Source organism: Fringilla coelebs (assembly GCF_963513975.1).
Source record: "Fringilla coelebs genome assembly, chromosome: 22".
NCBI lineage: Eukaryota > Metazoa > Chordata > Aves > Passeriformes > Fringillidae > Fringilla > Fringilla coelebs.
This window is the reverse complement of record NC_140048.1, coordinates 3,743,895-3,766,462: the sequence shown is the minus strand read 5'-3', so window position 1 is coordinate 3,766,462 and position 22,568 is coordinate 3,743,895. Positions and strand designations below refer to the sequence as shown.

Genomic DNA, 22,568 nt, shown 5'->3' with positions numbered 1-22,568 from the left:
CCGGGGGATGCGGCCCGGCCGCGGCTCCGCGCTCCCCGGAGGCTCCGGGCTCCCCCCGGGGCTTTTCCTCGGCGCTGCTTGGGGCAAGGAAGGAGAAGGAGCAGGGACGAGTTCAGGAAAGGTTTTCTTGGTTCCTCCTCCTGCTCCATCACCGCTCCTTGAAGCTCAGAGCGCACGGGAACGCCGCACCCCGCGCTGCCCCTCGGCTCCCGGGAATGCCCACCGCCCTTCCCACCGCGTGGAATCATCGGGAAGGGAATTTCAGGGTCTGTTCCAGCCTCCGGTGGAACCGCAGTCCCTCCGTGCACACCCAGGGGCTGTTGGTGGAACTGGAGCCCAAAATTTGGGGTTTTCCCAGGCAAGACTTAAGGCTCTGTGCAACTCCAGCGCTGGGGCGAGTTCTGGAGGAGGGGATTTATTTTGGGGTGAGGAGGAAGAGGGTGTGGGACGGACGCCTTTGGAATCATCACAGTTGTGCCGGCAGAGCGAATTCTCGAGTTAAAATTTGGGAATTTCCGGGATGCTGCTGCCGCAGGATGGTCCCACCCCGCTGGTCCCGTCCGTTCTGCTGTCCCTCCTCACGGGGCAGGAGGGCAGGGCCGCTTTTCCTGCAATATTTCAGCTTTCCCCTCTCCCAGGTGCTCACACAGAAACCCCAAAACTGAAATTCGGGGAGTCAGGCCGGGGAGGGATCAGCTGGGGCCGAGCTCGGCGGTCCCGCAGCCATTTCACGCCGGCTTAGAACCGGTTTTAAAGCGCCCCACACCTGGTTCAAGATTAAGATCTCAGCGCCATCCTTTAGGGTCGGTGCTGTGGGATCCCCTGCAGCTCAGGCAGGGCCTTCTCGGGGTGCTGAGCCTCGGTGCCACTCCTTGTGTCCTCAGCAGAGTTTTGGGGTCGTGCTGACATCCCCCAGAGCCCAGGGGCAATTCCCAAAACGGCCCAAAGATGTTCTGCAACACCAGACTCGTCCCTCAGCAGCCAAACCCCACAGGAAGGGCCGAATTGGGGCTGGAAAGGTTGAATTGGGGCTGGAAATGCTGAATTTGGGTTGGAAAGGCTGAGTTGGGGGTGGAAAGGCTGAATTTGGGTTGGAAAGGTTGAATTGGGGTTGGAAATGCTGAATTGGGGTTGGAAAGGTTGAATTTGGGTTGGAAATGCTGAGTTGGGGCTGGAAAGGCTGAATTGGGGCTGGAAAGGCTGAATTGGGGTTAGAGAGGCTGAATTGGGGCTGGAAAGGCTGAATTGGGGTTGGGAAGGCTGAATTGGGCCTGGAAAGGCTGAACTGGAGGTGAAAAGGTTGAATTTGGGCTGGAAATGCTGAATTGGGGCTGGAAAGGTTGAACTGGGGCTGGAAAGGCTGAAATGGGGTTGGAAATGCTGAATTGGGGTTGAAGAGGCTGAATTGGGGCTGGAAAAGCTGAATTGAGGTTGAAAATGCTGAATTTGGGCTGGAAATGCTGAATTGGGGCTGGAAACGCTGAATTGAGGCTGGAAATGCTGAATTGGGGTTGGAAAGGCTGAACTGGGGCTGGAAAGGTTGAATTGGGGTTGGAAAGGCTGAACTGGGGCTGGAAATGCTGAACTGGAGGTGAAAAGTTTGAATTGGGGCTGGAAAGGCTGAATTGGGGGGGCTGGAAATGCTGAATTGGGGCTGGAAATGCTGAATTGGGGTGGAAAGGCTGAATTGGGGGTGGAAAGGCTGAATTGAGGCTGGAAATGCTGAATTGAGGCTGGAAATGCTGAATTGGGGTTGGAAATGCTGAATTGGGGTGGAAAGGCTGAATTGGGGTTGGAAAGGCTGAATTGGGGTTGGAAACGCTGAATTGGGGTTGGAGAGGCTGAATTGGCGCTGGAAAAGCTGAATTGAGGTTGAAAATGCTGAATTGGGGCTGGAAAGGCTGAACTGAGGTTGGAAAGGCTGAATTGGGGCTGGAAATGCTGAACTGGGGCTGGAAATGCTGAATTTGGGTTGGAAATGCTGAATTGGGGTTGGAAAGGTTGAATTGGGGTTGGAAAGGTTGAATTGGGGCTGGAAAGGCTGAATTGAGGTTAGAAAGGTTGAATTGGGGTTGAAGAGGCTGAATTGGGGTTGGGAAGGTTGAACTGAGGCTGGAAATGCTGAATTGGGTTTGGAAATGCTGAATTGGGGCTGGAAAGGCTGAATTGGGGGTGGAAAGGCTGAATTGGGGTTGGAAACGCTGAATTGGGGTTGGAGAGGCTGAACTGGGGTTGGAAAGGCTGAATTGGGGCTGGAAAGGCTGAATTCCCCCTGAGGGCTGGGCTGTCCTGCTGGAGGGATCAAACACACCCCAAACCCCGCACAGGAGAGCTCCTGGAGGGGGTTGGCTCCGTGAATTCTGTGAATTCTGTGCATTCTGTGAATTCTGTGCATTCTGTGAATTCCGTGAATTCTGTGAATTCTGTGAATTCCGTGCATTCTGTGCAATCTGTGAATTCTGCGTGATTCTGTGCATTTTGTGAATTCTGTGAATTCCGTGCATTCTGTGAATTCTGTGAATTCTGTGTGATTCTGTGAATTCTGTGAATTCTGTGCATTCTGTGCATTTTGTGAATTCCGTGAATTCTGTGAATTCCGTGCATTCTCTGAAATCTCCGGTGTTTTTTGCCGCCGGGGCTGTTCCGAGCCCCGAGCCCGGGCAGCTCCAGCCCCGCAGTCCCCAGCGCATCCCCGCTGGGCTCCCTGCTGCTCTCCCAGCGCTCCCAGTCCCTCCCGCCCCACGGCTCCCGGCCTGGGCTCCGCTCCGCTCCGCTCCCCTCCCCTCCGCTCCGTTCCGTTCCGTGCCGTGCCGGGGCTCCCGGGGCTGGCTGAGGTTTTTCCCCGAGCCCGCCCGGGGCCGGGAGGTCAAGCCCCAGCGAGTGTTTCCGTTTAGTTCCAGATACCAGCCTGACAGCCGGGTGGGCGCGCCTTGATGGATTCCCCGCTCCCCTAAAAGCGCCCGGCCCCGCCCCCACCCGGCCAAAACTCGGGGGGAAGCTCCGGGAATGGGGGGGGGGGATCCCTGTCCCTCGGGGGCTTCACCTCCGGCACGTCCCAGGGAGGGGGGATGGGTGGGAGGCACGGCCGGGAGCTCCCAGTTCTCCCAGTCCTCCCAGTCCTCCCAGTCCTCCCAGTCCTCCCTTTCTCCCAGTTCTCCTAATTTTCCCCATTTTCCCAGTCCTCCCAGTCCTCCCACTTTTTCCAGTCCTCCCAGTTTTTCCAGTCCTCCCTTTTCTCCCAGTTTTCCCAGTTCTCCCAGTTCTCCTTTTTCTCCTAGTTCTCCCAGTTCTGCCAGTCCTCTGTTTCTCCCAGTTCTCCCAGTTCTCCTAGTTTTCCCCATTTTCCCAGTCCTCCCAGTTCTCCCGTTTCTCCCAGTCCTCCCAGTCCTCCCTGTTCTCTCAGTTCTCCTAGTTTTTCCCGTTTTTCCCATTTTCCTATTTCTCCCAATCCTCCCAGTTCTCCCAGCTCTCCCAGCTCTCCCAGTTCTCCCAGTCCTCCGTTTCTCCCAGTTCTCCCAGTCCTCGCAGTTCTCCCGTTTCTCCCAGTTCTCCCAGTTCTCCCAGTCCTCCCAGTCCTCCCAGCTCTCCCAGTTCTCCCATTTCTCCCAGCTCTCCCAGTCCCCCCAGCTCTCCCATTCCTCCCAGTTCTCCCAGTCCCCCCAGTCCCCCCAGTTCCCCCATTTCTCCCAGCTCTCCCAGCTCTCCCATTTCTCCCAGTTCTCCCAGTTTGGCCGCCGTGGCGCAGCTCTGCCCCAGCCCAGCTGTCCCCGGGGTGCTGCTGTCCCCTCAGCTTCAGGCACGGGCGGATTTGGGGTCCGGGGGTCCCGCCGGGGTCCGGCTGCTGCCGGGGGGGCTCCTGGGGGGGGATTGTCCCTCAGGGCGGGGTCACCGAGGGGTGGCACAGGGAGAATGTCACCAAACCGGGACTCGGCCCCTCCCACGGGGACTCGGGGGGGGCAGAGACCCCCAGAGACCCCCAGAGACCTCAGAGACCCCCATTGAGCCCCACTGAGACCCCCAGAGACCCCCAGAGACCCCCACTGAGACCCTCAGAGGCCTCAGAGACCCCCAGAGAACCCAGAGACCCCCCGAGACCCCTGAGAGCCCCTGAGACCCCCAGAGAGCCCCAAGAACCCCTGAGAGCTTCTGAGACCCCCCAGAGACCCTCAGAGAGCTCCTGAGACCCCAGAAACCCCCAGAGACCCTCCCAGAGATGCCAGAGAGCCCCTGAGACCCCCTGAATCCTCCAGAGACCCCTGAGAGCCTCTGAGACCCCCAGAGACCCCCTGAGACCCCCAGAGAACCTCTGGGACCTCCAGAGACCCCTGAGACTCCCCTGAGACCCCCCAGACACCCCTGAGAGCCTCTGAGACCCCCAGAGACCCCCAGAGAGCCCCAGAGAGTTCTTGAGAGCCCCTGAGAGCCCAGAGACCCCCAGAGACCCCCAGAGACCCCCAGAGAACCTCTGGGACCCCTGAGACTCTCCTGAGACCCCCAGACACCCCTGAGAGCCTCTGAGACCCCCAGAGAGTTCTTGAGAGCCCCAGAGAGCCCAGAGACCCTCAGAGAGCCCCTGAGAATCTCTGAGACCCCCTGAGAGCCTCTGGGACCCCCAAAGACCCCTGAGACTCCCCTGAGACTCCCCTGAGACCCCCAGAGACCCCAGAGACCCCCAGAGACCCCCAGAGACCGAGTCAGAGCCCAGGAAAATCAAATCCCCCTTGGCCCCTGGGGAGATTTGGGGTTTTTGTGGGTTTTGGGCCCATCTGTGCAGCCCCAGCCTCTCTGCCCCTCTCACCCCCCCTTTCCCAGTCTGGGTGCCCAGAAATGGCAGAAATCCCCAGCCCAGTCCAGAACAAAACCTGCTGGTTTCACCCCAAAACCGCTCTGCACATCAGGCAGGGAAATTCCTGAGGTTTATGGAGATGGGGGGTTCAGAGGGGAGAGAAATCCCAGTTACCCCAGAGAGATGAGAGGAGGAAAATCCCAGTTACCCCAGAGAACTGGGGGGTGCAGGGGAGAGAAATCCCAGTTAGCCCAGGGAACTGGGGGGTTCAGAGGGGGGAGAAATCCCAGTTAGCCCAGAGAACTGGGGGGGTGCAGGGGAGGGAAATCCCAGTTACCCTGTGAGAACTGGGGGGTTCAGAGGGGAGACAAATCCCAGTAACCCCAGAGAACTGGGGGGGTGAAGAGGAGACAAATCCCAGTTACCCCAGAGTGCTGAGGGGGTTCCAGGGGATGGAAATCCCAGTTACCCGTGAGAGATGAGGGGAGGAAAATCCCAGTTACCCCTGAGAGCTGGGGTGGTTCAGAGCAGATAAATCCCAGTTACCCCAGAGAACTGAGGGGGTTCCAGGGGATGTAACTCCCAGTTACCCCAGGGAGTTGGGGGGGTTCCAGGGGAGGTAAATCCCAGTTACCCACGAGAGCTGGGGGGTTCAGAGGGAAGAAAATCCCAGTTATCCATGGGAGGGGTCCCAGAGGGGAGACAAATCCCAGTTACCCCAGGGTTTGAGGGGGAGTTTGAGGGGAGGTGAATCCCAGTTAGCCTATGGGAGATGAGGGGGTTTGAAGGGAGATAAATCCCAGTTACCCCAGAGAACTGGGGGGGTTCAGAGGAGATAAATCCCAGTTACCCATGGGAGATGTGGAGGTTCAGAGGGGAGACAAATTCCAGTTACTCCAGGGTTTGTGGGGAGGCAAATCCCAGTTACCCATGGAAGATGAGGGGGTTCCAAGGGATGGAAATCCCAGTTACCCATGGAAGATGAGGGGGCTTCAGAGGGGAGGTAAATGTCAATTACCCCAGAGAACTGGGGGGGGTTCAAAGGGAAGAAAATCCCAGTTACCCCAGAGAGATGAGGGGGTTTGAGGGGAGATAAATCCCAGTTACCCCAGAGAACTGGGGGGGTTCCAGGGGATGTAACTCCCAGTTACCCCAGGAAGCTGGGGGAGTTTGAGGGGAGGTAAATCCCAGTTACCCCAGAGAACTAGGGGGGTGAAGAGGAGGTAAATCCCAGTTACCCCATGAGAACTGGGGGGGTTCAGAGGGAAGAAAATCCCAGTTACCTGTGAGAACTGGGGGGTCCCAGGGGATGGAAATCCCAGTTACCTGTGAGAGACGAGGGGAGGAAAATCCCAGTTACCTGTGAGAACTGGGGGGTTCAGAGGGGAGGAAAATCCCAGTAACCACAGAGAGATGAGGGGGTTCAGAGGGGAGATAAATCCCAGTTACCCCTGAGAGCTGGGGGGGTTCTGAGGAGATAAATCCCAGTTAGCCCAGGTGCTGAGGGGGTTCCAGGGGATGTAACTCCCAGTTTCCCCAGGGAGTTGGGGGGGTTCCAGGGGAGGTAAATCCCAGTTACCCCAGGGTGCTGAGGACCTTTGAAGGGGGATAAATCCCAGTTAGCCCAGAGAACTGGGGGGGTTCCAGGGGAGGTAAATCCCAGTTAGCCCATGGGAGATGAGGACCTTTGAAAGGAGATAAATCCCAGTTAGCCCAGGATGCTGAGGGGGTTCAGAGAAGGTAAATCCCAGTTACCCCAGGGTGTCGAGAAGGTTCCATCCCAGTTACCCTATGGGAGATGAGGGGTTTCAGAGGTAACTCCCAGTTACCCCAGAGAACTGGGGGGGTTCCAGGGGAGGTAAATCCCAGTTACCCCAGGATGCTGAGGTCCTTTGAAGGGGGATAAATCCTAGTTACCCCAGAGTGCTGAGGGGGTTCAGAGGTAACTCCCAGTCACCCCATGGTGCTGGGGGGTTCCAGGGCTCAGGAGGGGCAGGGAAGGTGATTCCCTGCTCAGGTCCCTCCAAGCTCCAGCCCTGACAAACCCCGTGGGATTTTCCCTGTCCCTTTATCAGGAATGTGGAGATGAAAACCCCAAAGGGCGCCCTGAGGGGCAGGGAAGGACAAACCCAGGCTCCCCCGAGGTGCTGCAGCCTCCTGAGCAGCACAGCAGCGCCGAGGCTGGAGGGGAGCAGCCAATGCCTGAGCATTTATGTAAAAAAAAAAAAAAAAAAAGGAAAAAAAAAATCAACTTATTAAAATTTCGCCCGGCTGCATCTCCTGCTTATTCAAACAGCGCCAATTTCCGTGGATCTCATATCAGCTCCCAGCATCTCCCAGCCTCAGTGCTTGGGTTATATGGAGAGAGAGAGAGAGAGGGGGAAAAAAAAATGTGAGCAAAATAAAAAGCTGCTATCTGACAGAATCTCTCCTGGGGATCTCAGTTATTAAAAAAAAAAAAAAAAAGAAAAAAAAAAAGAATAATTTTTTCTCTTGGCTGCTGTTTGTTAAATGTGCAGGAGCCATGGGCAAATTTTTGCTAATTTTGTGCATGCTTTTATCATCCTGGTGATTCACTGGCAGCTTTATCCTCTGATAAGTGGATTAGTTGTTGAGCTAAACAAAAAGGTGTTTGACAAGCAGGAAGCTCTAAAGAACATATTTGTTTTCCAAAGAATGGAGCTGTGTTTGTGGCTGGGTGCAGCGCGGGGAATTTCATTACCCCGAAAGGAGAGGCCTCCCAGCTCTCCTGCCTCGCACAGGGATGAGGTGGGCAGGAGACTCTCCCTCCTGTGGGGTTTGGGGTGAGGTGCAGCACGAGCCTCTCTCTCTTTTGGGGTTTGGGATGAGCTGGGCAGGAGCCTCTCCCTGCTCTCAGTTTGGGATGAGGTGGGCAGGAGCCTCTCCCTCCTTTTGGGGTTTGGGATGAGCTGGGCAGGAGCCTCTCCCTCCTTTTGGGGTTTGGGATGAGGGGGGCAGGAGCGTCTCCCTGCTCTCAGGGTTTGGGTTTTTGGTACTGCAGGAGCCTCTTCCTCCTTTTGGGGTTTGGGATGAGGGGTGCAGGAGACTCTCCCTCCTTTGGGGTTTGGGATGAGGTGGGCAGGAGACTCTCCCTCCTTTTGAGGTTTGGGATGAGGAATGGAGGAGCCTCTCCCTCCTTTGGGGTTTGGAATGTGGTATGGAGGAGCCTCTCCCTGCTCTCAGGGTTTGGGATCTGGTGTGCAGGGGACTCTCCCTCTTTTGGGGTTTGGGGTGAGGTGGGCAGGACACTCTCCCTCCTTTTGGTGTTTGGGATGAGGTATGGAGGAGCCTCTCCCTGCTCTCAGGGTTTGGGATGAGCTGGGCAGGAGCCTCTCCCTCCTTTTGGGGTTTGGGATGAGGTGAGGAGGAGACTCTCCCTCCTTTTGGGGTTTGGGATGTGCTGTGCAGGAGCCTCTCCCTGCTCTCAGTTTGGGATGAGGTGGGCAGGAGCTTCTCCCTCCTCTCAGAGTTTGGGATGAGGTGCAGCACGAGCCTCTCTCTCTTTTGGGGTTTGGGATGAGGTATGGAGGAGCTTCTCCCTGCTCTCAGGTTTGGGTTTTTGGTACTGCAGGAGCCTCTCCCTGCTCTCAGTTTGGGATGAGGAATGGAGGAGTTTCTCCCTCCTTTGGGGTTTGGGATTGTGGTACAGCAGGAACCTCTCCCTGCTCTCAGATTTTGGGATCTGGTGTGCAGGAACCTCTCCCTCCTTTGGGGTTTGGGATGAGCTGTGCAGGAGCCTCTCCCTCCTTTTGGGGTTTGGGGTGAGGTGGGCAGGAGCCTCTCCCTCCTTTGGGGTTTGGGATGAGCTGGGCACGAGCCTCTCCCTCCTTTTGGGGTTTGGGGTGAGGTGGGCAGGAGCCTCTCCCTCCTTTTGGGGTTTGGGATGAGGAATGGAGGAGCCTCTCCCTGCTCTCAGAGTTTGGGATGAGGTGGGCAGGAGCCTCTCCCTCCTTTTGGGGTTTGGGATCTGGTGTGCAGGAGCCTCTCCTTTTTTGGGGGTTTGGGATGTGCTGTGCAGGAGCTTCTCCCTCCTCTCAGAGTTTGGGATCTCGTGTGTAGGAGCCTCTCCCTCTTCTGGGGTTTGGGATGAGGTAAGGAGGAGCCTCCCCCTCCTCTCAGAGTTTGGGATGAGGTGTGCAGGAGCTTCTGCCTTCTCTTGGTGTTTGGGATGACCTGTGCAGGAGCCTCTCCCTGCTCTCAGGTTTTGGGATGTGCTGTGCAGGACTCTCCCTCCTCTCAGGGTTTGATTTGTGGTGCAGCAGGAGCCTCTCCCTGCTCCTCTCAGGTTTTGGGGTCTTGGGTTTGGGCTTTGGCTGCTGAGCAGGGGTTTGGTGGAGGAGAACATCTTTGGGTTTACTTGGGAATAACAGCCAGATGTATTTAGGAATAACCCGTCTGAGGGGTGTCAGCAGAACCCCACAGCTCCCAGCCAGAGCCCCAAGATCCCAGTCAAACCCCACAGCTCCCAGTTAGAGCCTCAAGATCCCAGCCAGAGCCCCAAGATCCCAGTCAGAGCCCCACAATTCCCAGTCAGAGCCCCAAGATCCCAGTCAGAGCCCCACAATTCCCAGTCAGACCTCACAGCTCTCAGTTAGAATGCCACAATTCCCAGTCAGAGCCCCAAGATCCCAGTCAAACCCCACAGCTCGAAGTCAGAGCCCCAAGATCCCAGTTAGAACCCCACAATTCCCAGTCAGACCCCAGAGCTCCCACTCAGAGCCCCACAGTTCCCAGCCACCCCAGATCCCCCTTCCCTTGCCATTCCTGGTTTTTTCCAGCCTGCCCTCGGCTGACCCCGCTGGTGGCGGGCTGGTGGCCCTGTCCCCTCGGGCCTGGGCAGTCCTGCAGTGGCCCCTGGCAGGGTGGGGGTGGGGAGGGAATTTGGGGTGCACAAGGACGGGCAGTTGATCCCCGGGGATGCCCCTGGGATGGATCTCCTGGGGAGGTGAGGCTGATCCCGCTGACTCCGCTGATCCCGCTGACCCCACTGATCCCGCTGATCCCGCTGATCCCGCTGCTGTCCCCAATGTTCCCTGGTGTCCTCACAGCCAGAGCCGGGCTCGGTGACCAGAGCAGCACAATCCCAGGGCTGGAATGGCTCTGGCCCCCCTGGCACTCCCGGGAGCGTGCAGAGAGGGAAGGGATGGCCACACCACCCCATCTTCCTCCCCATCCCCATCCCATCCCATCCCCATCCCCATCTCATCCCTTCCCATCCCCATCCCCATCCCCATCCACATCCCATCCCATCCCATCCCCAATCCCCCTCCCAATCCCCATCCCCATCCCATCCCCATCCCATCCCCATCCCCATCTTCCTCCCCATCCCCATCCCATCCCAATCCGCATCCCATTCCCATCCCATCCCAATCTCATATCATCCCCATCCCCATCCCCATCCCCATCCCCATCCCCATCCCCATCCCCATCCCCATCCCTATCCCCATCTTCCTCCCCATCCACATCCCATCTCCATCCCCATCCCATCCCATCCCATCCCATCCCAATCTCATCCCTTTCCATTCCATCCCCATCCCATCCCCAATCCCCCTCCCAATCCCCATCCCCATCCCATTCCCCATCCCATCCCCATCCCAATCCCCATCCCATTCCCCATTCCTCATCCCCATCCCAATCCCATCCCCATCCTATTCCCCATTCCCCATCCCCATCCCCATCCTATCCCATCCCCATCCCAATCCCCATCCCCATCCCATCCCATCCCATCCCATCCCATCCCATCCCATCCCATCCCATCCCATCCCATCCCATCCCATCCCATCCCATCCCATTATCCCATCCCATCCCCACGCCACGCCCGGGCGTTCAGAGCCGCTTTTCCCGGCAGGGGCGGGAGCGGCGGCGTTTCCCGGGATTTGGGGAGGGAAGGAGCGCGGGGAGCGGGGCAGGGCTGAGCTCAGAGCTGCGGCCGGCAGCGCTCGCTGTGGCGGCTCTGGCGCGGCTGGAACCGGAGAGGGAGAGAGGGAGGGAGGGAAGGAGGGAGGAAAGGAGGGGGACGCGGCCGCGGAGGAGCGAAAGGTCCCCAGCTGGCTGTGAGTGGCATCTGCGCGCGGAGCGCAGGCTCCAGCTGAGAGCTATTTCACTATTTATTTACATGTAATTATTGCTATGAGGTGCAGATATTAACACTGTCAAGAGCAATTTGCCCTGACATTTTTCACTCGCTCTGTTCCCCGACGTTCGGGGCTGGGTGGGATTTTTCCGCCGCCTCCTCTCTCCCGCTCCCTCCTCCCGGCCCCGCTCCGCTGCGGGCACCGCGCTGCTTTAATCCCGCGCCCTTCGCAACTCATTAAACTTTGAAATTTAATTTTGGCCGGGGCTCGGGGAGCGGCTCCCGCCGCCGCCCGGCCCCCGCCGCCCCTGCCCGGCCGCCGGAGCGTTCCCGGTGCGAACAAACCGAATTTACCGCTGGCCGCGTTTTCAATTGCGAGGCAATCTCGGCCTCGACCTCCGCTGCATCTCAAACACCCCAAAGGTGCTCGAGCGTTCACGGCGGGGACCCTGCGAAAGCAAACGCAGAACGAAGATTTTCCCAACCTCTGGCCTACAAAAATCACAAAATTTAAAGATTTTCCCAACCTCTGTCCCGAGCAGCGCAAAAATCGCCTCCCTCCCCAAACTGGGCTCTGCTTCTGATTTTTGAGCCCGGCTTTTCCCCTTGTGTGCCTGCCCGAACCACCTGATTGTCGGTGACACTTTAAATTAAGAGTTGCGGCCCGCGGCCGAGCCTGATTTAATGAGGCGGTTGTTGATGTCATTTAATAAACCCCGGTTGTGCATCGGGGCTCGTTTGCCGCGGGGCAGGGGGGACGCGACAGGCACAGCCCGGCCCGGCTCGGCCGGGAGGGGATTTGGGATCCTTTGGCAGCCAGGAGGGGATTTGGGATCCTTCAGCAGCCAGGAGGGGATTTGGGATCCTTTGGTAGCCCTGAGGGGATTTGGGATCCTTAGGTAATCGGGAAGGGGTTTGGGATCCTTCAGCAGCCAGGAGGGGATTTGAGATCCTTTGGTAATCGGGAAGGGATTTGGGATCCTTTGGCAGCTGAGAGGGGATTTGGGATCCTTTGGTAGCCAGGAGGGGATTTGGGATCCTTCGGCAGCCCTGAGGGAATTTGGGATCCTTTGGCAGCTGAGAAGGGATTTGGGATCATTCAGCAGCCAGGAGGGGATTTGGGATCCTTTGGCAGCCGAGAGGGGATTTGGGATCTTTTGGCAGCCCTGAGGGAATTTGGGATCCTTCAGGGAGAATTTAGGAGTGGGTGACCAGGCCAGGCTGTGTCAGGGCTGCTCTTGGAAGGAGAAAATCCCACAAACTCTGGGTATTCCTGAGGGCTTGCGCCTGCTGGGTCTTTGGAAGGGATTTTAACGCTCCCTCCCTTTTATCCACGGCACTTTCAGCCCCTCTTTTTGTCATTCCGGGGGTTGGACCAGACTTGGCTTTGCAGGGAAAGGTTCGGGAATCCGGGGCTTTCTCCCTCTTTTCTTCAGGATTTGCTCCCTGGGGAAGGGCACAGCCAGGCCCGAGGGGAGAAGGGCGGGGCAGGGTGTGGAATGTTCTGGGTTTTGGGGGGGTTTGCTGCTCTCTGTGTGGACAAACAGCGGGGGAGGGATCCTGCTGTGCACCTGCGACCCCACCCCAAAGGCAAAGGGATCCCGGGGGGTGATGGGGAGACCCAAACGCGATGGTTCTGGAGAGTTCGGTTCTGCCTCTCTGTAAACAAAAGGACGGAAATGACCCTGAGTGGGCCGTTCATTTCCCCTGCTTTGCCCCAAATCGCGCCGTTTCGCCTCATTTTGGGCCCTGCCTCGATGTCTGTGTTTGCATGAATCCCTCAGCCGCTCCCATTTCCATGGATGCCGATGGAAAGGCTTTTTTTCCTCTGGAAGAAAATGCTGTTTGTCCTCCCCACAGCGCTCATCCCTCACCTGCTGACCCTTTGTCAACCTTTTCCAGGAGGAGCCGGGATTTAAAGCCAGAGCTTCTCTTTTTGTGGGTTTAAATCAGGGCCCAGCGTGGAAATCCCACATTTTCTGTTCCCAGCTGCTCCTCCCCGCCCCATTCCTGTGCGTGGCTCTGAAACAAAGCTGATAAAACCTTATCAAACCTTATCAAACCTTATCAAACCTTATCAGCCGCCCCTACACCTCCCAGGGATGGGCTGAGGGAGACCCCAAACCACCCCGTGCTCTGAAGCTCTCTTTGCTAGGCTTGGCTTATCCCAAGGCTGGCTGGAACGAGCCTGCCGGCATTTGGGATGCTCAAATTCCTGCTCCCCGATAAACCCCAGAGCCAGCTCGAGTTTTAGCCTTTCTTGGGCTCAAGTTCTGCCTTCTTTGGGCTCGAGTTTTGGCCTTTCTTGGTCTTGAGGTTTACCTTTTTTTGGGCTGGAGTTTACCTTTTTTGGGCTCGAGTTTTGGCCTTTCCTGGGCATGAGTTTCAGCCTTTCTTGCTCTCAGGTTTTAGGGTTGATTTGGCTCAAGTTTTTGCCTTTCTTGGGCTCGAGTTTTGGCCTTTCTCAAGCTGGCATTTCAGCCTTTCTTGCTCTCAGGTTTTAGGGTTGATTTGGCTCAAGTTTTTGCCTTTCTTGGGCTCGAGTTTTGGCCTTTCTCAAGCTGGCATTTCAGCCTTTCTTGCTCTCAGGTTTTGGCTTTAATTTGGCTCAAGTTTTTGCCTTTCTTGGGCTCGAGTTTTATGGCTTTTTTGACTCACGTTTTAGCTTTTATTAGGCTTGAGTTTTAGCTGTTCTTGGGCTCAAGTTTTAACCTTTCTTGGGCTCGAGTTTTATCTTTTATTTGCCTCGAGTTTTGGCCTTCTTGGGTTTGAGTTTTGGCCTTGCTGGGCTGGTTTTCCCGGGGGCAGGGCCGAGCTGAGCCGTGCCGCGCCTGCTGCTGCTGCTGAGCGCTGCGATCAGCTCAGAGCCCCGGGAAACGTCAGAATATTCCAGAAACGAGGCCGATTCCTGCTGCCGGCGGGACTTTGGGCCGTGTGCGCTGTGTCCTGCCGGGGTGCGGGGTCGCTCCCCCCCGGAAGCTGCAGATTCCCGGTTTTTGTGCCGACAGGAGGTTTTTCTCCTCCGCATCATGACCAGGGCAGAATTAATCAGGCGAGGCTTTACTGCCGCTGACCCGCGGGCACCCGCAAAGCCCCGGCAGCAGCTGGTCCATACATTAACTCCGCTCTGCCTTAATCTCGGGTTTAAAACCGAGCGACGGGACGGAAGGGACGGGAGGCAGGCGGGACACGGAGATTTTCCCAGCATCTCTCAGGTGCAAAGGCTGGCAGGGCTCAGGGCAGGTAAAGCCCGGGCTGGGCTCTGCTTTTTGGGGTTCAGCTCTTCCCCGCAGCCCCAAACCTTGTGCAAAGGCACCCGCAAAGCCCCGGCGGCAGCTGGTCCGTGCATTAACTCCATCCTGCCTTAATCTCGGGTTTAAAACCGGTTTAAAAACGGAGATTGTCCCTGGGAGGGCTCAGGGCAGATAAAACCCGGGCAGAGCTCTGATTTTGGGGGGGTTCAGCTTTTCCCCAGAGCCCCAAACCCCGTGCCAAGGTCCCGGTTCCTCGCTGAGCCGGAGGGGGGGAGCAGAGCTGGGAGAGGGATGGGATCGGGATGGGATCGGGATCAGGATCGGGATGGGATCGGGATGGGATCGGGATGGGATCGGGACCGGGATGGGATCGGAATGGGAATCGGGATGGGGGTGGGGATGGGATCAAGATCGGGATGGGATCGGGATGGGAATCGGGATGGGGATGGGGATGGGATCAAGATCGGGATGGGGATCGGGATGGGATGGGGATGGGATGGGGATGAATGGGAGCGTCACGGGAGCGAGCAGCCGGGCCGGGAGCGCTGTCCCCGCTGCCGGCTGCGGTGACATGTGCCAGCTGTGCGCTGTGTCCCCCGCTTGTCACTGCCCAGCGCCTGCCACAGCCAATCTGCGTCCTAATCGCCATCAATTAACACCAAACACTTTCGCCCCTCGCTCCCCCCGCCCCCGGCGCGGACACCCGGCCCGGAGCTCGGGATGAAGAGGGAAAAGAGCCCCCCCAGCCCCGACCCTCTCCCCCTTCACTTCCCACTAACTCAGCGCAACCAATTAGGCATCTGACACCCGCGCGGGCTGACAAATTGTTTCTGTCATCTGCTCTCTGTCTTTCATTAAACGGGAGGCGGAGGGGGGCTCGCGAGGGGAGGGGGCGGGAGATGTGATCTCCCATGCTTAGCGAGGCCAGATACATTAATTACAAAACGGCCATTTGCGGCATGAAAATGCATTAATTAAATTTATGCAATCATTATCTTTAAATAGTCATATCTTGGAAATGATCAGCCCTTCCTGAGTCTTCCCTCTCCTCCGCTAAGTATCTCTAATCCCTTTTCCAGCGGTTATCTCGGGATCTGCAGAGCCTTGTGTGCTTTTAAACTTCTGCGGCAGGAGATGCTCCAAAACTCCGCTCGAGCCGTCGAGGGAGGGGGAGCCGCGCTCCTGCCCCTGGCGCCGCGGCCAGGACGGGCACAGAGCGAGGATTTGCCGCTTTTTGCAGCTTTTGCACCAAGAGATTCTCATAAAAACCTCGCGGCTCGGCCGGGAGTTGTGGGGTTAAAAGTTCTCGAGGGTGTGCGGGAGGGCGAGGGACGCGCTGCGGGTCCCGCGCGGGGGATGCGGGGCTGTTTTTTCCTTGGAAAAGGTTGGATTTCAGTGAGGCAGCAGCCGCCTTCCATCAGGGCATCTTCCCCTCAAAATCATCTGTTTGCAGCCCATCGATGGCGTCCGTGAGGCAAAAAAAACCCCAAAAAACAAAAAACAAAAGGTCTAAAAAGAGGTGTTTTGTTGCTCTGATGATCCAGATCGCTCCGTGGCGGCTTTGCTTTTTCATTCTAAAAGATATTTTAATTCGGAGCGCCTCCAGAGGTGACCAAAAACTCGAAGTGTGCCGGCACAGGAGCGGGAAGGGCGGCGAGTGAGGCGCTAACCCAGGAGCTTCTGCTTCTCCTTTCCCCCCTCGCTGTCCCGAGGCTCCCCCCGCTTGTGATGAGCACACAAATAAATAATCCCCGGGAATTCTGCGCGCTTTGCGCGGCCACCCCAGGTACGGCAGAGCCGAGATACCCCGGGAGGGATTAATCTCATCCCCTGCTGAAGTCAGCACCTCGAGCTGGGCAGGAAAACTCCCTCCGAGCGGCTTCGGAGAGGAGCCGGGGAGGGCCGGGACCCAAACCCCGCTGCCCCGGCCTTTCTCAGCGCTGCGGGGGAAGGTTTTGTTCTGCTCTTTGTGTGCCTGCGCCGTTTCTAATCAACCCTGTCGGGTTTTATTCCCAAAATCGGCGATTCCTGGTGGGGCGGTGCCCGGTCAGCCGGGGGTGCTCGGAGCCCGGAGTTTGGGATTAGGGCCAGGTGGAATTTGGGGTGAGGGCAGCGAACGCTGCCGGGTTTCTCCCATCCGGGGGGCAGGAATGAGCTCTGGGATTTCAGAAATCGCCTCGGGAGGTGCCGGTCCTGCCCGGAGATTCGCTCGGGCTCTCTCCGGGAAGCTCAGGATGGAATCGGGGCTGTTGGGACCCGGCCCGGCGGGAGCAGCGGCAAACGGGGCACACAAAGGGCTCCTTTTCCCTGCGGCATTCCCGGGAATGGCCGGTCCTGGAGAGAAGGGAAAAGCCTGGCCAGGGGGCAGGAGAGGCGTTGGAGCTGCGACATCGGTGCTCCTTCAGCCTGGATTCCTGCGCGGATCCCGCTTCCCTCCCCGCTGCATCCACCAGGGATGGATCCTTCGGCAGCCGGGAGGGGATTTGGGATCCTTCGGCAGCCGGGAGGGGATTTAGGATCCTTCGGCAGCCGGGAGGGGATTTGGGATCCTTCAGGGAGAATTTAGGAGTGGGTGACCAGGCCAGGGTGTGTCAGGGCTGCTCTTGGAAGGAGAAAATCCCACAAACTCTGGGTATTGCCTGCTGGGTTTTTGGAAGGGATTTTAACGATCCCTTTTAGCGATCCCGCGGTGGATGCAGCTCCTCCATCCCCGGTTCCCGCTTTTCTGGGAGGATTTGGAGGCTCATGTTTGGTGGCGTTTCAGCAGCACAGAGGGCTCGGGAGGCAGAGCACGTGCAGGGCTGGGAGCGGCGTTTCCTTGGATTCGGCAGCTGGGATTTTCCTTTGGGTGAAGGAAAAAGAGGCCCTGATTTTAAAAATCCCCCCTCGCCGTGGCAGCCCCAGAAAACCCACCCGGATCCGAGGAGCTGCCGGGATCTCCCGGGATCCTGCTCAGGATTTGGGGCGGGCTGGGAAGAGAAACCCTTCCCTTAAAAACAGCCGGGAATCGGGAAAGGGAGCGAGCAGGGAGCGAGCAGGGAGCGGGCAGGGAGCGGGCAGGGAGCTCGGCGCTGCTGATTTTCCCTTCCCTCCGGCTGCTCGCTGCACTTGCCGGGCCGTCAGCGCCGTTTCACCGCCGTGACCTCTCCGGGCCGGCGCTGCGAGCCCCGCGGGCAGCGGCCGGGCCGAGCGGGTGTCTCTTACACCGCGCTTAAGCCGGGCTTAACTGATTACAGCCCTCGATAGATCAGAGAGTGCGGGGGAGGCAGAGAGGAGCCCGGGGCAGGGCTGCGGCTATTGATGCCTTTTGGGGCTACCTAAAACCGGAGCCAGACGAAATGAAGGGAATAAAATGAAGGGAATAAAAAGCGCTTGTATTTACTGAAGGGCCCTCAGGTGCATCCCGGGCAGACAAAGCCCCGCAGGGGCTGCACCCAAAAATGGACCGCGGGTCGAGGGTTTTGTGAGTTTTGTGAGGTCACGGGTCACACTTCTGTAAGTTTGGTCCATTTGCATATTGGGGGTTAATCCTCCCATTACAGCCTCAGCTAATGAAGTCATTCACCCCAGGTTTGCTCCCCCTTTTGTTTAATCTCTCAGGCCTGAGGCAGTGGGGTGTCCTTGAGTGCCAGGCCTGGAGAGGAATTGTTGTGTCTGCCCAAACGGGAGAACAGCAGCTGGCACTGCCTGTGGAGTTTGGAGTTCCACACCAAAGAGCTGCAGGGTCACAAACACACGGGAAATACAAAATCTCAAATCCTGAGGCATCACCCTCAGCACAGGGAGCCTGGGGCGGGGCCGGAGCTATCAATGGGCCCACGGGGCTATCAATGAACCCACGGGGCTATCAATGAACCCACGGGGCTATCAATGAACCCACGGGGATATCAATGGGCCACGGGGATATCCATGAGCCCACGGGGATATCAATGAGCCCACGGGGCTATCAATGACCCCACAGGGCTATCAATGAACCCACGGGGCTATCAATGAACCCACGGGGCTATCAATGAGTCCTCGGGGCTATCAATGAGCCCACGGGGCTATCAGTGAGCCCATGGGGCTATCAATGAGTCCTCGAGGCTATCAATGAACCCACGGGGCTATCAATGACCCCACGGGGCTATCAATGAGTCCTCGGGGCTATCAATGACCCCACAGGGCTATCAATGAACCCACGGGGCTATCATTCAGCACACGGGGCTATCAATGACCCCACAGGGCTATCATTCTGCCCACAGGGCTATCAATGAGCCCACAGGGCTATCAATGAGCCCACGGGGCTATCAATGAACCTACGGGGCTATCAATGAGTCCTCGGGGCTATCAATGAGTCCTCGGGGCTATCATTCAGCACACGGAGCTGCCTCGTCCGGGGCCAGAGCCCGGCTGGGCCCCGCTGGGGATTTTTGTGGTGCGGCTCCTTTGGCAGGGGCAGGGGCAGGGGCAGGGGCAGGGGCAGGGGCAGAGGCAGGGGCAGGGGCTCCCCCGCACTCCCCGGGTGCAGGGGGGGCTGCAGCAGGCTCAGACCATCCCAGGAAATCTCCTTTGGAGGCTCCATCGGGGGCCCGGGGGCTGCACCGCCGGGATGGGGAATGGGAGCGGAGCGAGGGAGAGGAGGGACGGGGGGGAGGTGACGAGGGGACCTTGCCGTGGATTCTTGGAATTTGCTGAGACCCCCCAGTGCCGCTCTGACAGTACAGCCACCGGTTTTGGGCAGTTTTACGGGGAACCTTGGGTGTGTTTGCTCCTTTCTTGGCGTTTTATAGCCCTCACCAAGCCCCCAGGGCTCCTCCTTCCCCAGCGGGGCTGAGCCGACCCAGAAACGGACCCAAAAATGCAGAACAAAAGCCACAAGCCTGACCCGTTCCCAACCCCAAACCTACCCCAACTCCTTCCATTGGTCTGGAAGCATTTGGGAATTCCAGTTTTCCATGGTTCTCCCTTCCTGCTTTCCCTCCCACGTGACTTTGTCCCAAAATTCCACGAGCAAGGATCGGTGTTCCTGCCCTGGATACTCGGGGTGAAGTGTCCCAGAGATGCTTCCCGTTCCACCAGGGGGATTCTCCCACCCAGAAAATTTATCCCACCCAGAAAATTTCTCCCTTGGGAATATTCACGGAGAAATGCAAGGTTAAACGCGGGGAGGGTGGAAGCAGCACCAGGATGGAGTTTGCTCGTGGTGACTCAAAAATCGGGAGGCTGGGCCAGCTCCCTTTGCTCGTTCAGGAACACAGAATGATTTTATACAAATGCTTTTGTTGGAGAGCTCTTGGTGTCAGGGGTACAGAGCCAAATCTGACTCCGCCGTGGGTTTGGGATGAACATGTTTTATATTCCATCCTTATATAACTTACATATTAATTATTAAACTTACATTGTTCTATTGTATACATTGATTTCACCCAAGCATGAGTTTCTTGCGATCCCCCTCAAACCCTTGAGCATAGTTTCTCATAATTCTTTTTACAATTACACAATAATTATATCTAATTCCTCATCAATCATCACATCTAACAATTATATCATTTATCACACACCGGTTACACAGGTGCAGTTTTGCACAACCCAGCAAACACAAGGCCCAACATTTCCCAAGCCTTTCTTGAACACACCATGATTTTAGAAACATTTTCTCTCCGCCCTCTTATGCTGAGCAGCACATCCGGCTCCATCCCGATGGCTTTTCTCTGTCAAATGTCTCAGGATCCCGATGAAATCAGGGAAGCGGTCGGTGCTGACGAGGCGAGGGGCGGCGTTGGTGGGCGTGAAGCGCAGACTGCTCCTTCCCCGAGGGAGCTGTGCCGGGAAATCGGAGCCCTGGGCAGCTCGGGGTGTGCAGGGGCTCGCTCTGCTCCTGGCTCCAGCCCCTCCTGGTGCTCCCCGCACAGTGAATCGCCGTCCACAGCCTGGCACCCCTCTGGCCTCCCCCAGCCCCCCTCCACAAAACACCTCTGTGTTTGCTGCCTGGGGATCCAGCCTGGCCAAGCCTCTGCCTCCTGCTTTTCTCTGGGGAAGAACGGTTTGGGGTCCCTGAGCTGAGTTGGGTGTCCAAGTCAGCGACTCTGGCCCATGTTTTTGAGCAGAGTTTGGTGTCCCTGAGCTGAGATTGGTGTCTCAGAGCAGAGTTTGGTGTTTCAGAGCAGATTTCGGTGTCCCAAGCCAGGGACCATGGCTCGTGTTTCAGAGCAGAGTTTGGTGTCCCAGAGCAGAGTTTGGTGTCCCAGAGTTAAGTTTGGTGTCTCAGAGCAGAGTTTGGTGTTCCAGAGCAGAGGTTGGTGCCTCAGAGCTGAGTTTGGTGTCCCAGAGCAGAGTTTGGTGTCTCAGAGCAGAGTTTGGTGTCCCCAAGCTGAGTTTGGTGTCTCAGAGCTGAGTTTGGTGTCCAAGTCAGGGACTTTGGCCCATGTTTTTGAGCAGAGTTTGGTGTCCCAGAGCAGTTTGGGGTCTCAGAGCAGATTTTGGTGTCCCAGAGCAGAGTTTGGTGTCTCAGAGCAGAGGTTGGTGTCCCTGAGCTGAGTTTGGTGTCCCTGAGCTGAGTTTGGTGTCCAAGTCAGGGACTTTGGCCCATGTTTTTGAGCAGAGTTTGGTGTCCCAGAGCAGTTTGGGGTCTCAGAGCAGAGTTTGGGGTCTCAGAGCAGGTTTTGGTGTCCCAGAGCAGAGTTTGGTGTCTCAGAGCAGAGGTTGGTGTCCCAAAGCCAGGAACCATGGCTCGTGTTTTGGAGTAGAGTTTGGTGTTCCAGGGCAGGGACAATGGCTCATGTCAAAGCAGAGTCTGGTGCCCAAATCAGAATTTGGTGTCCCAGAGCAGATTTTGGCGCCCCACAGTAGAGTTTGGTGTCCCAGAGCACAGTTTGGTGTTCCAAAGCCAGGAACTATGGCTCGTGTTTGTGAGCAGAGTTTGGTGTCCCAAGGATGGGCACAATGGCTGGTGTCCCAAATCAGAGTTTGGTGTCAGGGACACCAAAGGCAGGGACAATGGCTCATGTCCCAGAGCAGATTTTGGTGTTTTGGTGTCCCAAAGCCGGGGACAATGGCTCATGTCCTATAGCAGATTTTAGTGTCCCAAGCCAGGGACAATGGCTCGTGACCCAGAGCAGATTTTGGGGTTTTGGTGTCCCAAGGCAGGGACAATGGCTCGTGTCCCAGAGCAGAGTTTGGTGTCCCAAAGCAAGGGACTGTAACTCGTGTTTCTGAGTAGAGTTTGGTGTCCCAGAGCAAATTTTGGTGTCTCAGAGCAGATTTTGGTGTCCCAGAGCAGATTTTGGGGTCCCAAGGCAGAGTTTGGTGTCCCAAGCCAGGGACCATGGCTCATGTCCTATAGCAGATTTTGGTGTCCCAAGCCAGGGACAATGGCTCGTGTCCCAGAGCAGATTTTGGTGTCCCAGAGCAGATTTTGGTGTCCCAAATCAGAGTTTGGTGTCCCAAAGCCAGGGACAATGGCTCGTGTCCCAGAGCAGATTTTGGTGTCCCAGAGCAGATTTTGGTGTCCCAAATCAGAGTTTGGTGTCCCAAAGCCAGGGACAATGGCTTGTGTCCCAGAGCAGATTTTGGTGTCCCAGAGCAGATTTTGGTGTCCCAAGCCAGGGACAATGGCTCATGTCCCAGAGCAGAGTTTGGTGTCCCAAGCCAGGGACAATGGCTCATGTCCCAGAGCAGATTTTGGTGTCCCAGAGCAGATTTTGGTGTCCCAAGGCAGAGTTTGGTGTCCCAAAGCCAGGGACAATGGCTCATGTCCCAGAGCAGATTTTGGTGTCCCAGAGCAGATTTTGGTGTCCCAAGCCAGGGACTGTGTCATGTCCCCAGACCAAGCAGATTTTAACGCGATTCCCGCTCCTCCCCTGCCGTTCTCCCGTGGGATTTCTCGGAGCCCTCAGCGGACGTTTGACCCCGCGGTGCTCCCGATTCCCCCGCGGGATCCCCCTCGGGCCGAGCCCTCCCCGCTCTTTGCGCGTAGCTCAGCGCCTTTCCTCAGACCTTGTCTGTGATTTGTACATCCCTACAGAAGCAGGGTGCCCAAAACAAGATGCAGTGCTCCCGCTGGAACCTCACCATAGCCCTGAACAATCAGGTAACAACCTCCCACCCCGCTCCTCCTCCTCCTCCTCCTCGCTCGCAGCCACCGTGCCGCAGCTCCATCGCATCCCTGGCTCCATCCCACCCCCGGCACCTCCCCGAGCCCTCTCCATCGTCGCTGTGCAGCGGCTTCCCATCCATCCAGCGGAGCAGGGCCATCGTAGGGCACAGGCGCTCATCTCCATGTCACCTGCCGTGTCCCCGAGCCCTTCCCCGCCCTGCCGGGGCGGCCCTCGGGGCTGCGGGAAGGCGCCGCGGCCGGGCCGGGCTTGGTTGGTCGCTGTTTGGGGCCGCTCCGGTGTCCCGGGGGTGCGGGAATGCCGGATTCAGGCTCGTCGTGCTCCGTTCCCAGCTCCCCACA

At 57.4% G+C, this 22,568-nt stretch overlaps 1 protein-coding gene across 3 annotated transcripts in view; it reads left to right on the top strand.

Moving 5' to 3' along the window:
* The window catches only part of PAX7 (paired box 7), a gene marked incomplete at both ends in the record, with an annotated part of 154,431 nt that overhangs the window by 118,075 nt on the left and 13,788 nt on the right, over positions 1 to 22,568 (top strand). Inside the window, one exon of one of the 3 annotated variants that reach the window (XM_084220224.1) lies at positions 22,137 to 22,202. The exons of the other annotated variants lie outside the window; for them this stretch is intronic. Within the exon in view, the coding sequence (XP_084076350.1) occupies positions 22,137 to 22,202 (66 nt within the window). The remainder of the gene's footprint in view (positions 1 to 22,136; positions 22,203 to 22,568) is intronic. 3 annotated transcript variants of the gene reach the window in all.